Here is a 16,099-nt window from a genome sequence, read left to right as displayed (position 1 = left end):
AATAGGGGGCTGAGAACACAGTCTTATGGGGCACTAGTGTTGAGGATGATCATGGAGATTGTGTGGTTGCCTATCCTTATGGATTGCGGTCTGTGGGTTAGGAAATCTACGCATAGGGAGGAGCCGAGCCACAGGCCATGGAGTTTGGAGGTGAGTTTCATAGGAATAATAGTATTGAAAGCTGAGCTGTAGTCAATAAATAGGAGTCTGACATAGGTGTCTTTGTTATCCAGGTGTTCCAGGGTTGATGGCCAGGGCGATGGCATCTGCTGTGGACCTGTTGCAGTGATAGGCGAACTGTAGTGGATCCAGTCAGTCTGGAAGGCCGGAATTGATTCGTGTCATGACTAACCTGTCGAAGCACTTTATAATGATGGATGTCAGAGACACTGGACGATAATCATTAAGGCACACTACTTGGTTTTTCTTAGGTACCCGAATGATGGTTGTTTTCTTGACGCAGATAGGGACCTCAGGTTGTTGTAAAGAGAGATTGAAGATGTCTGTGAATGCTCCCACCAGCTGGTCCACTCAGGATCTAAGTGCTTGTCCAACTACCCTATCCAGGCCAGTCGCTTTCCATGGATTGACTTTCAAGAAAGCTGCTCTGACATCTGCAATGGTGACCTTGTATACAGGTTCACCTCAGGCTTCTGGGATGGAGGGCATGCTCTCTCTGACTTCGTGCTCAAAATGGGCATAGAATGCATTGAGCTCAGAGAGGGGAGCGTTGATGCCAACGATTTTACAAGCCTTCATCTTGTAGCCTGTTCTATCTTGCAGACCTTGCCATAGTTGGCAGGGGCTCATGTGGCTAGCCTGGGTCTCTAGCTTGGACAGGTATTGTCTTTTCGTGTCTTTGATGGATTTCCGTAGATCATATTTGGATTTCTTGTATAGGTCAGAGTCTGCTGATGTGAATGTCTCAGACCCGGACTTCAGCAAGTAGTGGATATCCATAGTTTCTGGTTGGAAAACACATGGATTTGTTTCTTTGGCGCAGTCTTCTACACACTTACTAATGAAGTCAGTTACTGTACTGGCATACTCGTTCAGGTCGGCCACTGAGTTTTTAAATATACAATGATCATAGAATCCTTTCAGTGCAGAAGAGGCCATTTGACCCATCAGTTCTGCACCGACTCTTTGACAGAGCATCCTACCCTCTCACCCACCATATCCTTGTAACCCCAGACATTTACCATGACTAATCTATCTAATCTACAATCTTGGGACACTAAGGGGCAATTTAACATTGCCAATCCACCTAATCTACACATCTTTGAAGTGTGGGAAGAGAGAGGACCATCCGAAGGAAATGAGGAGAATGTACAAACTCCACACAGACAGACCCCAAGGCTGGCATTGAACCTGGGTCCCCAGAGCTGTGAGGCAGCAGTGCCAACCACTGTGCCACTATGCTGCCATGTAATAAGTTATGAGTTACTTTTGAAATGTGAAGTACTAACTATTGTTAGGTAAGCAAATGCAGCAGCCAATTTGTTTAAAACAGTAATCCAGGAACAGAGTTGCACTGTGCTTTTGGGGCATAAACATGAGCTTGGGCACAGAGACGACCCACCCCCCTCCGCTCTTTACTGAATGGTGTATGGAATCTTTCACATCCAACATTGAGGGTAAGATTTTCCAGCCTGTCTCGCCCTGAATCCGGAAAATCCCAGCCGAGTTCAACAAACCTTCCCATGGCCTGCCCCTTGCCCGCTCCAATTCCCATGGCAGGCGGTATGGTAAAATTCTCCCTAAATGCAGAGGAAGTCCCTTTGTTTAATGCCTCAGAAATGCAGCACTTCCTCAGTACAGGCACTAAATTGTCAACCTAGCATCAGTATTGGGGCGAGGGGGCCAGAAAAAGATATTTTTCCGTGCTTGTCACAGCCACCGGGTGTCTCAAAGCACCTTTCAGCCAATGAAGCACTTCTGAATTGTTGTCACTGTTGTAGGAAATCAATATGCAGGCTCAGTTAGCGAGACTACTACTAAATGAGCCAAACTGGCCTTTTAATGCAAATAATGCTAGTCTATCACCAGATGATGTGTCCAATTGACCGAGACATGCACGCTGGAAAGGAAAAGCAGGGAAAGGAACACACACTCATACAGATGTGTACAAAAGCTGGGTCACCGAACAATGATTTGGAGTGCTTGATACACCCCCTTCCTAATCCCGAGATGCTGGGACCAATTGTAGGCTCCCTAGGTATTAGCCCAACACTTGCCCATGAACTTAAAGTTTATTTCATAGTTACAAGTAGACTTATATTCACATTGCAATGAAGTTACTGTGAAAATCCCCTGGTCGTCACACTCCGACGCCTGTCCAGGTACAATGAGGGAGAATTTAACATGGCCAATGCACCTAACCAACACATTTTTGGACTGTGGGAGGAAATTGAAACACTTAACTCGGAGGAAATCCACGCAGACATGGGGAGAACGTGCAAACTCCACACAGACAGTGACCCAAGCCGGGAATCGAGGTAGAATCCTGGTACTGTGAGGCACCAGCGCTAACCACTGTGCCACCATGCTGCCCCTAGGCACAACTTGGCACAGAGCAAAGAGTGAATGTCAACCCCATTATTGGCATTGATTCAGATTCACCTTCCAGACTTTAACAAAGATCGCCTGTTTTCAACTAAGCTGTAGTGTATGTGGCTACACTCTCCAAAACTCAGAGACTCAGGCAAAGACAGCTCCATCTCCAAGAGATAAAAGAATATTATAAATTATACGACTTAAATTATGAAGTTTATAAAACCTCTTTCACATCCTCAGGACATCCCAAAAACACAAAATATCTTTTTAAAGCTGTTGTAAAGTGGGGAAAGAGCAGCAGCCCATTGGTGAGCAGGGAGGGATTCACGTTTATATTGTGCCTTTCACAACCTCAGAATGCTTCAGAGCACATGGAATACATTGGAAAGTGTCGTCACAATTGTAATGTAGGGAATGCAACACAAGTTTCACACAGCATTTACTCTAGCTAGTGTCAGGGGGACTAAGGGGTTAATTTATCATGACCAATTCACCTAACCTCTACATCTTTGGAGCGTGGGAGGAAACCCATGCAGACGTGAGAACGTGCAAACTCCACACAGACAATGACCCAAGCTGGGAATTGAACCCAGGTCCCTGGCACTGTGAGGCAGCACTGCTAACCACTGTGCCACCGTGGAGCATCTCTTGAAAGGAGGAAAGATAGGTAGAGAGGCAGACAATTCAGAGAGGAAATTCCAAAGGTTACAGCCTTGGCATGTGGAGCGATTAAAACTGGAGATGCTGAGGAGATCAGAACTAGAGGAGAGCAGATATCTTGGCAGGTTGTGAGATTGTGGGAAACTGCAGATAGGGGCACGTGTCATGTGGATGGGAAAGATTCCATGGCAGTTCTTTTGAAGAAGAACATGAAATATTCCAAGTGAGTTTACCTCTCCCATTGCTGCAGTCCACCTTCAACCACACGAGCCATGACTTTCCCTCTTTCAGTGGTCTCTTTGTGAGCTTTGCCAGGGCTGCCTCATTGTCAATCAGCACATGGAACATCTCCAGGCGTTCCGCCAGTTCCGCACAGATGTTCACTTTGTCGAAGGGGAGTGGGTAGGCGTACAGGATATCATCGAAGCCATGATCAGCGTAGAAACGAGCTTCAGCCAGTGTGGACACCACGATGCACCTCCGAGTGCCACCTGTCATAATGTCCGCACATTCTCTAAGATCAGGAAAAGAGAATCCGCAAGGTCAGTGTGGGTACATCAACCAATCCCTTTATTCCTTCCCTCCAACTCCCTTTTCTCAACCACTCCTAACCTACATCACCAGGTTACCTGCAATTAGATACACTTCTATTTTTGATAATGATCTCTTCTGCAGAACCTGACCGAATACCCTGAGGAAATCCATGTAGACAATATCCACAGACATTTAGGGCGGCACGGTGGCATAGTAGTTAACACTGCTGCCTCACAGCACCAGGGACCTAGGTTCAATTCCCAGACTCCTATGTGGAGTCTGCACTTTTTCTCCTTGTCTGTGTGGGTTTCCTCCCACAGTCCAAAGATGTGTGGGTTAAGTGGATTGGCGTGCTAAATTGTCCCTTAATGTCAGGGGGACTAGAAGGATAAATGTGTGGGGTTGCAGGAACAGGGCCTGCGTGGGATTGTGGTCGGTATAGACTCTATGGGCCGAATGGCCTCCTGCCATACTGTAGGGATTCTATGTACTTTATATGGACTTCACTGTTTACCAAAGCCTGAAAAGAAATGTAACTTTTTTTTGGTAGACTGCGTGGTCATGTGACAACCTGGCAAGAAAAAGGGTGATGTGTTGGGAGCTGGTTCAGCCTGAGGCCTCCAGCTCCCAGGGATGAAGGGAATGATCGCCAGCATGAAGATAAAGCGGAGGAGAAATTAGGGAAATATTGTTGCTGGAAAGGGATAGGACAGAGGATACCTAGGTTCAGGGTCCAGTTGAAGCAATCTACCTTCTCCTGCCCCACGAGGAATCTGTGGGAAAGATTCGTTTAAATTCTTACCTTGGCCTCTTCTGTCTTTTTCAAGCCGGGGGATGGGGGATGCCTCACATCCTTTAAGAAGTACCTGGGTGAGTACGTGGCACGCCATAATATTCAAAGTTATGGGCCAAGTGGGAGCAGGTGGGCCTTTCATGCATCTGTGTAGACTCGATGGGCTGATGGGCCTCTTCTGCACTGTAATATTCTGTGATTCTGTGAGGTTGTGACACAGAATCCCTATAGTGCAGAAGGAAGTTATTCAGCCCATTGAGTCTGCACTGACCACAATCCCACCCAGGTCCGATTCCCCTAACCCCACACATCTACCCTGCTAATCCCCCTGACTCTAGGGTCAATTTAGCATGGCCAATCAACCTAACCCACACATCTTTGGACTGTGGGAGGAAACCCATGCAGACACGGAGAGAACATGCAAACTCCACACAGACAGTGACCCGAGCCAGGAATCGAACCCATGTCCCTGGCACTGTGAAACAGCAGTGCTAACCACTGTGCCACCGTACTGCCAGCTTTCCTCCTTCCCCATACAGCCGCCATGATTTTAAGTAAAAATCACACTGCACAACCAATGACAGCATTGGGGTGCAAAGTTCACTTTTTAATTAGGAGATATTCCTGTGGCAGGCAGCCTCAATACTACCAGAGGGTCATATTACCAGGCGCCAGTGGCAACTAGGGGATTTTCACAGTAACCTCATTGCAGTGTGAGTGTAAACCTAGTTGTGACTAATAAATAAACTTTAACTTAAAACTTTACCAGAGGTCATTACCACTGGTCACCATCCCTCCCCATTCACTTTCACCATCCCCCGGCCTGGCTGTGTTAAAATCTTGGAAATTCAGTCCTTGTGTTGGTGTTCTGCTTCTCTCAGACACGTGAAAATGAAAAAAAAACTGCTATTAGAACTGTATTGCTTTCATAATCTCCATATTTATATCCCCAATGCCAGAATAAAATATTACGAGGGGAATTGAGCATTTGTGCTATTTTCTTTGTTCTTTAACTCGATCCCAGAGTTTACCTGACCTAATCACCCTTTCCTGAAATCCCTTTTGTTGTAATTGTGCCTTTTTGTCAATATTCCTCCACTTTTCCTAGTTTTCCTGCTCTTTTGAAGATTGCAATAGTTTGGAATATTTTGTTCACATTCCCTGCCTGTAGCCTGGACTCTTTTCTGGTGGCTACATAAGATGAGCTTGTGCTTCTAACTCTTTAGTTTTATTTCTTAGGCTGTGTACAGGATTTTTATCAGGGTAACTGTTTCCAGCTGTTTATATGCCCTGACAGCATATTTCTATCACACGTTTGGTTACTGATGCTTTTGATAGAGTTATACAGAAAATGGAATATCTTTCTTTTAATCACTCAAGTAAATAAAGTTTTATTTTTAACATGTGTATTATTGGAATTCTCCAGTTGTTCATGCCCCACTGCCGCTGCCAGGGAAGATGGAAATTTGGCGCTCAGCCAAATCTCCTTTCACTGCAGCGGAACCGGAAAATCCCAGTTATAGACTCAGAGGTTTCCATGCTGTAAACAGGGCCTTCGGCCCAACTTGTCCATGCCACCTTTCTTTTTTAAAATCCCTAAGCTAATCTCAATTGCCCACATTTGGCCTATATCCCTCTATGCCCATCATACCTATGTAACTATCTAAATGCTTTTTAAAAGACCCGCCTCTACTACTACCTCTGGCAGCTTGTTCCAGACACTCACCACCCTCTGTATGAAATAATTGCCCCTCTGGACACTTTTGGATCTCTCTCATCTCACCTTAAACCTATGCCCCTTAGTTTTAGACTCCCCTACCTTTGGGAAAAGATATTGACTATCTAGCTTATCTATGCCCCTCATTATTTTATAGACCTCTATAAGATCACCCCTCAGCCTACTGCACTTCAGAGAAAAAAGTCCCAGTCTATCTAGTCTCTCCTTATAACTCAATCCATCAAGTCCTGGTAGCATCCTAGTAAATCTTTTCTGGACACTTTCTAGTTTAATATTATCCTTTCTATAATAGGATGACCAGAATTGCACACAGTATTCCTAGTGTGGCCTTACCGATGTCTTGTACAACTTCAACAAGACATTCCAACTCCTATATTCAATGTTCTGATCAATGAAACCAAGCATGCCGAACACCTTCTTCACCACTCTGTCCACCTGTGACTCCACTTTCCAGGAGCTATGAACATGTACTCTAGATCTCTTTGTTCTGTAACTCTATTCTCCCCAACACCCTACCATTAACTGAGTAACTCCTGTCCTGGTTCAATCTACCAAAATGCATCACCACGCATTTATCTAAATTAAACTCCATCTGCCATTCATCAGCCCACTGGTCCAATTGATCAAAATCCTGTTGCAATTGGAGATAATTTTCTTCACTGTCCACTCTACCACCAATCTCAGTGTCATCTGCAAACTTACTAACCATGCCCCCTATATTCTCATCCAAATCATTAACATAAATGACAAATCCAGTGGACCCAGCACTGATCCCTGAAGCACATCACTGGTCACAGGCCTCCAGTTTGAAAAACAACTCCCTACAACCACCCTCTGACTTTTATCATCAAGCCAATTTTGTATCCATTTAGATACCTCACCCTGGATCCCGTGAGATTTAACCTTATGCAGCAACTTATCATGCGGTACCTTGTCAAAGGTGAGTGTGCAAGCGAGTAATAATAATATTATTATGCCCTATGCACTTTTGTCCTCTTTATCCTTATCTTTAGTTTATTATTATTTGAGCATGAACACTCCCCTTTCCTTTATTATTTTAAAGTCCTTTTCACAACCCTATTTAACCTTTCTGTCCTAGTCTGGTTCAGGTTCAGCCCATGCCAGTGGCACAGCTTCTATATGTCACAGATCAACGTATTTACTTTCCTGATCTGTTTTTCCATTTGGTAATTGTCCTTCCCCTCTGGGCCATTGTCCTTACTCCCCTGCTACATGCTGCAGAGCCCTGGGTCTGCTGTAGGTGCCACAACAAAGCCCCAGAAAGCTTCCATCAAAGACATCTGAGGTCTATCATGAGAATTCGATAGCAGGACAAAAGCACAAATGCGATCCTTCATGGTGCTGGGTATGGAGACTCCCTTGTGGAAAATTCACATGAGTTGGGCTGGCTATGTTTCCCACATGGAGGGTTATAGATTGTCCATGAGGAATTGTTTCAAAGCAAACAACATCAATTGACACAAGGACCCCAAAATGAAAGAGTCACACAAACGCCTGTGTTGCCGGTCACCCAGCTCTCTTGGGAAGATACAGCAGCTGGCTGGCCCTTGTGGAGGCAAGCACGGAAACTTGCTTCAGCACATTGCGAGGACTGTCTATGTCAAACTCGCAACACCCAATGTGCTCAGAGGAAGGAAGGAGAAAGCGCAGCTGCTAAAATTCCTTCAAGCACCAACGATAGCAACAGGAACTGCTGGTTCTGTGAACGTCCGTACCAATCTTGCATTGAACTCTTCAGCCATGAGAGGATCCACTGAAGACAGTGAAGTCACTTACAGCTTGGACACACTAAAATAGCAAGGAGCCTAGCATCGTTATGGCAATTGGCATGTTGCTTGGGTAATAATTCTGAGATTGCCACTCTCGAGATCCTGTTTTTTTAATTTAATGCCTAATCTCTAATACTCTATCAGCAGAAAAACCTCCCTATTCTTCTCTACATCACTTGTTCCAGCATGGATGTCAACACTGGTTCTTTCACCCCATCCCCCTTTCAATTTCAGACTGTTTTAAGGCATTCCTTTACAGGTAAGTCACCTATCCTCTTGGATCCTCTGCAGAGAATATAGTCAATCTCCTAAATATTTAATGCTCTTTTACTCTGCTGCACCCCTTTGGACAATCTCCACAGTGCCTTGATTAACATTCTGGCAATCTACTCCCCAATCTTTGTCCTTATACACATGGATGACAAGTACATCGTACCTGTTGGACAGATCAGTTTCTGTGAATCCTCTTTCCCTGACTCCGATAATACCCCTTATTCTGCTGACTCATAGTCATATGCTCTTCAACCTGTGTCTGCATCACCCTAATGTGATCTGATTGTATTTTGAGCAAGCCATCCTGAAATTCCTCCTGCTTCCTTATTGCCAGAATGGCTCCAACTTGTGTCTAGATCATCTATATTAAACTACAGTGAATCAAGAGGTAGATAGTCTCTATAGGTGTAGTCGGTGGTGCCTACCTTACACTGTACATTTTCACAGAAACTTCATTGCAGTGTTACTGTAAGCCTACTTGTAACTAATAAATAAACTTTAATATGTGTTTATATGTGTGCCCCTTTCTGTATCTCTGCACATGGACATGTGTGTACACATGTATGCGTGTGTCTGTGTATGCATGCCTATGCACAGTTTAGTGTGTACATGTGACTGCGGCCATGGTACACTCATGAGCAGCCTTGCCATTAGGGTGTTGCACCTTTAGAACTGACCCCAGCACCCGTTCTCACCTTCAGGAACAGAGGGGAAAATTAGAACAGGAACCTTAAAGAGCCAAAGGCACTTACAGTGTTTTGTGAGTTTTCATGTGCGGTCGCAGTTGAACCCCCAGGGCCTGGCATCGCTCAGTCATTCGCCTGGCATTATTTTCAACTTTCTGGATATCGACAGTGAATGCGGGGGTCAACAGTTGCTGCACTGATGCTACAGACACCATCGTCTCTCAACTCTGAGCCTCCTGAGATACGAGCCCAATCCTGGTCAGCGAATTGTCCAGCAGCAGCTAGCCCTGGGCTTCCAAGGTTCAATTAGGAAAGAGAGAAAAACAATGTCAGTGCTTCCCTGAAAGGTTGGCCAGGATTCTCCCAAAAAATTCCAAGTGCCAAATTCGTGTGGAAACTGGAGTAACTCCTGTTGATTTTTTTTAGTGGGATTTTCAGAATGATTCTCTGACACTGAGTACTGCAGAGTGCCCGAGCATGATTCACTCTGAAAGTAAGAAAGGGACCAATTCCTGCTGAAGAGGCTGCAATCAGTGCACTGAGCAGCCCACCACACATCTCCTGGACATCGCAATACACAACCTTCCGGCTTTGAAATCGCTGACCTCTCGCTGTTCCACGGACCTCGCTGGATTATCCATTCCCCACTGACCCGGACATCGCTGACCTCCAACACACCAAATCCCCCCGGCCTCCCACCACAGTACGCTGGACCCCCCCCCCCCCCCACCCCCCGTTCACCCACAGAACGCTGGACCCCCCCCCCCCCCCGTTCACCCACAGTACGCTGGACCCCCCCCCCCCGTTCACCCACAGTACGCTGGACCCCCCCCCGTTCACCCACAGTACGCTGGACCCCCCCCCCCCCCCCCCGTTCACCCACAGTACGCTGGACACCCCCCCCCCAACCCCGTTCACCCCACAGTACGCTGGACACCCCCCCCCACCCCGTTCACCCCACAGTGCGCTGCCCCCCTGTTCAGCCACAGTGCGCTGGCATCCCCCCATTCATCCACAGCGCACTGGCACCCTTCATTCACCCACAGAGCACTGGACCCCCAACCTTCAGGCACAGAGTGCTGCCACACTGTTCACCCACAGAATGCTGGACCACGTCCCTCCCCCCCCTCCGTCACCTACAGTGTACTGCACCACACCCCCCCACCCCCCGTTCACTCACAGAGCACTGGCCTCACTGCTGCCTTTCACAAACAGAGTGCTGGGTTGCCAGACACACCCTCTGCCTGTGAGCGTTCCCTCCCGTTGAGAGAGAGCCTTGAGCATTGCATCTCCCGGACACAGTACCTTGTTGAGTTAACCCAATCAGCATCTTTGTCGCAGGAGGTGGTGTCGGAACAGTGTGCAAGCCAGGTCAACAATGCAAGGGTGGCATCTGCAGTGGAAAGTCTGGCTCAGGGATTTGGCTTCATGGGTGACAGGGTGCAGGCCATCCTAGAGACACAGCGGGCTATGGCCGATGATGTCACCGGCATGCTAGAGGCACATCGGTCCGTGGCCATGGGTGTCAGGGGCATGTTGGACACACTGCTGGCAATGGCTGGGACTGTCACTGGGATTCTGAAGACACAGCAGACCCTGGCTCTGGGCCTCGACAACTTAGCCCAGTCTCACAGGGCTAATGCTAAGAGGCTCCAGAGCTTTACCCAGTCTCAGATGGCCAGCGTTGAGGGATCACAGACCATGGAGCAGATGCATCTTTAATAACTACCGTTTGATGTGGCCTGGCAAGCCCAAATCAATGATGGGCAATACATGCCAGAAATGCCTACATCGAGAACGAGAATTATAGAAAAATATTCAACGTGGAAATCTAAAATAAAGTCAAAGAATTGCTGGACTACACAAGTGTTCAATCTGCATCTGTGCAGACAGAAGATAAATTAATGTTTTGGCCTGGGTCTGCAGCCCTGTCCAAAACTGAAAGATAGATGGGCACTTCAGTCAGGTTGTAATGGCAGGACAAGTTGCAAAAACCATTAATAAGGCATGCTGGATTGTGAGTTATGTTGTTAGTTGGCAGAGGCTCACGTACTAAAGCAAGGGAAGTGCATCTCTCCAAGATACTTGCTGATTGCCAATGAGTTTGAGGATGACACAGAATGGCTCCTTATAGGCGAAGGCTTCCATTTCTGAGGCAGAGAGGGTCTATGGTGCCTTTGCAGCATCTTGCACGCAGATGAAGAGGAGGCAACAGAGAAGACTAGAGTAGAGGGCCTTAACTTTCTGGGTGGGCCCAAGGGAGACGGCTGCTCCTCATGGTTCACAATCGTGAAGTGTTGTCACTTGGAACCACAGAATTGTTACATACAGAAAATAGCCATTTGGCCTATCACATCTGCACTGATTCTCCAAATGTGCATCATGGCTTAGTGCCATTCCCCTGTCTTTTCCCTGTAAACTGTTTCTATTCAAGTAACCATCTAATGCCCTCTTGAATGCCTGGTAAAGAGTTGGCACTTGACCCAGTTAACTGATATCCACAGAATCATATCTCAGCAAGGGTCAGGAGACAAACAGAGAGAACTGCTGACAAATAAAATCTTACATATCTAAAGTATGTAAACTACCATTAAAGGGATTAGCTTTTCATTTTGTCAAAACTCACTTGCTAGGTGTATTACTTTTTCACCTCTTTACCCTCTGGAAGTTTGCTCAATTTGGTTTGTTTCAATCTGAGGTTCAAAGGTTCAACAACTCAAGGGATTGTCCATCAATTGAAAACAAAAATATAAAAGGCTGAATGTAAAGAAATGAGATGACAGAAAAGATCCCACAATTGGCAAACAAACAGTTAATGTTTTTGGTGGTATTGTTTCTGGGATGAATATTGGAGCGCCTGAAGAACTCAGTTGTTGTTTCTGAAGTGGTAGCACAAGACATCATCCGCAGCTTATATTCATAAAGTGCCTTTAATATAATAAAATGCCCCAGCATGGATCAGAGGAACATAGTTAGGCAAAACTCATACTGTGCCAGTTAAGGGGATATTAAAGATATTAAGGCAAATGGGCAAGAACTTGTCAAAGAGCTTAAGTTGCATCTTAAAGAAGGAAAGAGAAATAGAAAGATCTAGGGAAGGAATTCCAGAATTTAGAGCTTAGGCAACTGAAGGTGGATACCAATGGTAGAGCAATTCAAATGAGGGATGTTTAAGAGGTCAGAATTCGATGGGCACAGATAGCTCCTCAATTTGTGGGGGTGATTGTAGAGATAGTGAGGTGTGAAGCTATGCAAGAATTTGAAAACGCGAATAAGAATTTTGAAATCAAGGTAATGCTTGGTTCAGGGCAAATGTAGGTCAGGGAGCACAAAGCCTGAGGTCAACAGAACCGTGAGGAAGGAGAGTTTTGGATTACTTCAAGTTGAGGGAAGCTAGAATGTGAGAGAGGCAGCCAGGAATGTCTTGGAATAGTCAAGTCTAGCGGTAACAAGTGCAAGCAGTCACTGCAATGGTGGAAGAAGTCACTCAATTTAAATAAAATACTCAAATCATTTGTATGCATTTGGCCCTAATTTATCCCCCATCATCCCCACTCCTATGAAATGGCTGCAGATGCAATAACCGTTCAATAGGTTGGATTGATTCCGTCTTAAACCTCTGAAATTGTGGGTGACCAATTTCGACACCTTAACTTCAAATCAAGGCCAACATTTCATTAAAATAAAAGCAAAATATTGCTACTGTGCCTGCCGCACAGTCTGTTTATAACCCTTGTGCAGTGGACAAAGAACTGCAAGTCAACTTCATGTTAATACAGTAATATTTATTCACACACACAATTGATGTTAATCACCCACACAATCAATACTAAATTATTTACAGAATTCTAAAGTTCAAGTTCAATACTAGACCTTGACTTAACTTTTGCGTGACTGGCAAGAATCCAGGCAGATATTAGCCTTTATCCACATGCTGGATTCTGTAGTCCTCGGTGTAGTCTGGTCCTTCAGTCTGGTCTGATACTCTGGCTCTGGTCTTCCTTCCTTCATTGGTGTGGTGGCTCGCCACGTTGTTGTTGTTGTTGTTGTTGTTGTTGTTGTTGTTGTCGTCGTTGTTGTTGTTGTCGTCGTCGTCAGAGAGAGAGAGATCCTTCTGGTGCAGCACCTTTTCTTCCTCATTGGTTTTATGGCCTTTTGGGCGGTCTCTTGATTAGTGCCAAGCAATTGATCAGGGCTTGATCACATTGATTGATAGAGTCCAATCAGGTGCGGCCACACTGATCTCTGGGTCTGTACCCAATGGTCGTGTCTGTGGGTGCTGGAGGCATGTAGGTCACATATCTCCCTCCCAAATAAGGGGTTAAGGTGCCCCTTGGTTTGGTAAAAAGTCTGCTTGGCCAGAAAATGTTCATTGTCTTTGGGATGGCTAGTTCCTGTGTATTCTATAGTCTGGAGCTGCAGCCTGTTTGCCTCTGTCATTTAAGGTTGCAGCCTGTCTGTTTCTGTACTTGCTCAGTTATCCCAGCGTGTTTTGTAAACCGCCATCTTAGGTGGCCCGTTTGTCTATAGTCCCTCTTCTTGATCCTGAACGCAAAGCATGATGGATCACAGACTCAGGACCAGTATCTGTCAGGAATTCCCCAATCACTCAACAATCAAATAAGGCCCAGGCATTTGCATACTCAGTAATAACAAATTTCTACAGCATATTTGCATTCCAGAAACTACAAACGGCAAATATTCCACTGCTAACCATAAATTACAAACAACCAAATATTCTAAGACAAAACATTACAATACTGCAGACAGTGGAAATCAGAAATAAAAACAGAAAATGCTGGAAAAACTCAGCAGGTCTGACAGCATCTGCGGAGAGAGAATAGAGCTAATGTTTTAAGTCTAATATGATTCATCTTCAGAACTAAAAGTGCCGTACTGAGGAAACCTTGTCTATCAATGATAAGGCTGCGGGGCTTTGGAAAATCAAATATTATGGTGGGAATATTACAGCCATTCATGCCAGCGGGATTTTCCCATCCCGCTGCAGCGGTTGGGAGCGTGGCATGAACAGCCGGTAAGATCTCATTCTACAGCTTTGTCCTCCTTAGTTTTTAACTAGAAGAAATAGGATCTCACATAAGAATGGATGTCAGATAGCAGTCTGACTACACAGAGGCAGTGGATAGGTTGGTGCTGGTGAGGCAGGACTGGGTGTCATTAACGTACATGGGAAACTGACCCTATGGGCAGGACTCTCCGCTCCTGTTCACGTCTGGTGCAGAGAGCAGAAAGTACCTCAAGACGCCTAAGTCATGTTTCACCTCAATGCAAATGCAGGACACAAACATTCCCTCCCGCTGTCAGTGCTGGGCCTCATTTCCCACCATTCAATCTGGGAATGGTGTTGTAATAAATTAGCATCTAATCTGGGGCCCAAATGCTGGGATCATGTAATGTGGTGGCACGATATCAGAGCAGCACGATGTACGACTGACCTCAAAAGGCACACACTGAGAAAGCAGCGCTCCCTGGGAAGCTTGAAGGTCAGTGCAGCACTCATGAGATGGTCCTGCATTGCCAAGAAGAAGAGGCAGGGCGGGTGGAATAGCCATGATGGATTGCCCCTTAGTGTCCCAAGGTATATAGGTTAGATGGATTAGCCATAGTGAATGTGTGATGTTATGGGGATAGGGTTGGGGGGGAAGAGGGTCTGGGTGGGATGCTCTGTCAGAGAGTTGGTACAGTCTCGATGGGCCGAATGGCCTCCTTCTTCACTGTAGGGATTCTACGAAAGAGCAGGGGTTGAGCACGAAGTCAAAGGGTGAGATGGGGACTGCCAGGAGGTCAGTGGGGAGGTGCCAGAAGTGAACCGGGATGCAGAATGTTTCTTGAGGCTGGCACCATGTGCTAGCTGTGCACCGGAGTGACTTCAATAATGGCACCCGGACCATTGAAGTGCTGAGGTGATGTTTGGGCAGGTGAATCACAAGCTGCCTACCAGCAGACAGCAAGGAATGCGCGTCTGCTATTTTTTCTAACTAAGAATGGAAAAAGCTGCCCCTATTGTCAAAGGGATCAACATCGCTTTTCCCACCCAACATCAGTCATTGCCGTTATTGGAGACAATTCTCCCTATATCCGTGTGGCCTCACTAAGTGAGAAGAGGAAGAGGAGGGTCCAAAAGTGTTGTTGCAAAGGATCTTCAAGCTACAATTGGATTGGCATGTAGAACCAGGCTGTCCCAATGAACTGGACAATGATGGAGAGGCTTTGGTGGAGGACGTTGTTATCACATATATCAAAAACTGTCGATAGGTCAAGAAGAATGAGGAGGGAAAGTGCTACAGTCACAGTCATTTGTGACTTTGATTAGAAATGTTTTTTGCATTGGCGATGTTGAAACGTGAGGTTGAGAAAGGCAGTGGCACATATTTCAAAGTAATCACTGTGTTTGAAGACTTTTAGGGAAGGGACACTTGAGATGGGATGGTACTTTGACTGGATAGAGTTACAATAATAGATTTAGTACCTAAGGAGTCAAAATAATGTTGCTGAACAAGTCAATTACGAAGGGTTTTGTAGAAGAGTCATATTTAAAACATGAACTCTGTTTCTCTCTACCACGAATGCTGCTGACTTGCTGAGTTTTCTCAGCATTTTTTGTTTTTATTTCAGATAGACTTTTTCAAATGGAGTGGCACAGTGGTTAGCACTGCTGTTTCACAACGCCAGGGACCCAGGTTTAATTCTGGCCTTTGTGACTGTGTGGAGTTTGCACGTTCTCCCCGTGTCTGCATGGGTTTCCTCCAGGTTCTCCGGTTACCACTCAGTCCAAAGATGTGCGGATTAGAATGGGTTAGTCTCAGGAAATGTGTGTGGCAGTAGCATGGTGGCTAAGAAACTCTGCCAGAGAGTCAGAGCAGACTCAATGGGCCGAATGGCCTCCTTGTGCTCCGTAGGAATTCTATGATTTCTAGCATGCAGAGTAATTTGTTGTTATGTGATTAGGGAAAAGGAGCTGGGTTGCCAGCACTTTAGTGAAAAAGGGGTGAGGAAGCAGGAGATTGTATCCCAAGCTCACTCTCAGCCTTTCTGACAAAGTGCGGAA

General features: G+C 45.9%; 1 protein-coding gene across 2 annotated transcripts in view; it reads right to left on the bottom strand.

The window, feature by feature from the left end:
- LOC145346771 (D-serine dehydratase) overlaps positions 1–11,723 on the bottom strand; it is a 31,701-nt gene extending 19,978 nt beyond the window's left edge. The window contains exons 1-3 of one of the 2 annotated variants that reach the window (XM_080194483.1): positions 11,657–11,723; positions 9,097–9,317; positions 3,450–3,730 (exon numbers count right to left, since the gene is read on the bottom strand). In XM_080194483.1, the coding sequence (XP_080050609.1) occupies positions 3,450–3,730; positions 9,097–9,245 (430 nt within the window). In that variant the 5' untranslated portion in view covers positions 9,246–9,317; positions 11,657–11,723. Of the gene's footprint in view, positions 1–3,449; positions 3,731–9,096; positions 9,323–11,656 lie in introns of both variants that reach the window. The other variant, XM_080194484.1, reaches the window with a different exon arrangement.
- Positions 11,724–16,099: the final 4,376 nt, after the last annotated feature.

The sequence above is a fragment of the Carcharhinus amblyrhynchos genome, chromosome 8, assembly GCF_965287045.1.
Source record: "Carcharhinus amblyrhynchos chromosome 8, sCarAmb.v2.hapA, whole genome shotgun sequence".
Taxonomy (NCBI): Eukaryota; Metazoa; Chordata; class Chondrichthyes; order Carcharhiniformes; family Carcharhinidae; genus Carcharhinus; species Carcharhinus amblyrhynchos.
Note: the sequence above shows the minus strand (reverse complement) of the source record. Positions and strands in the feature narration are given on the sequence as shown.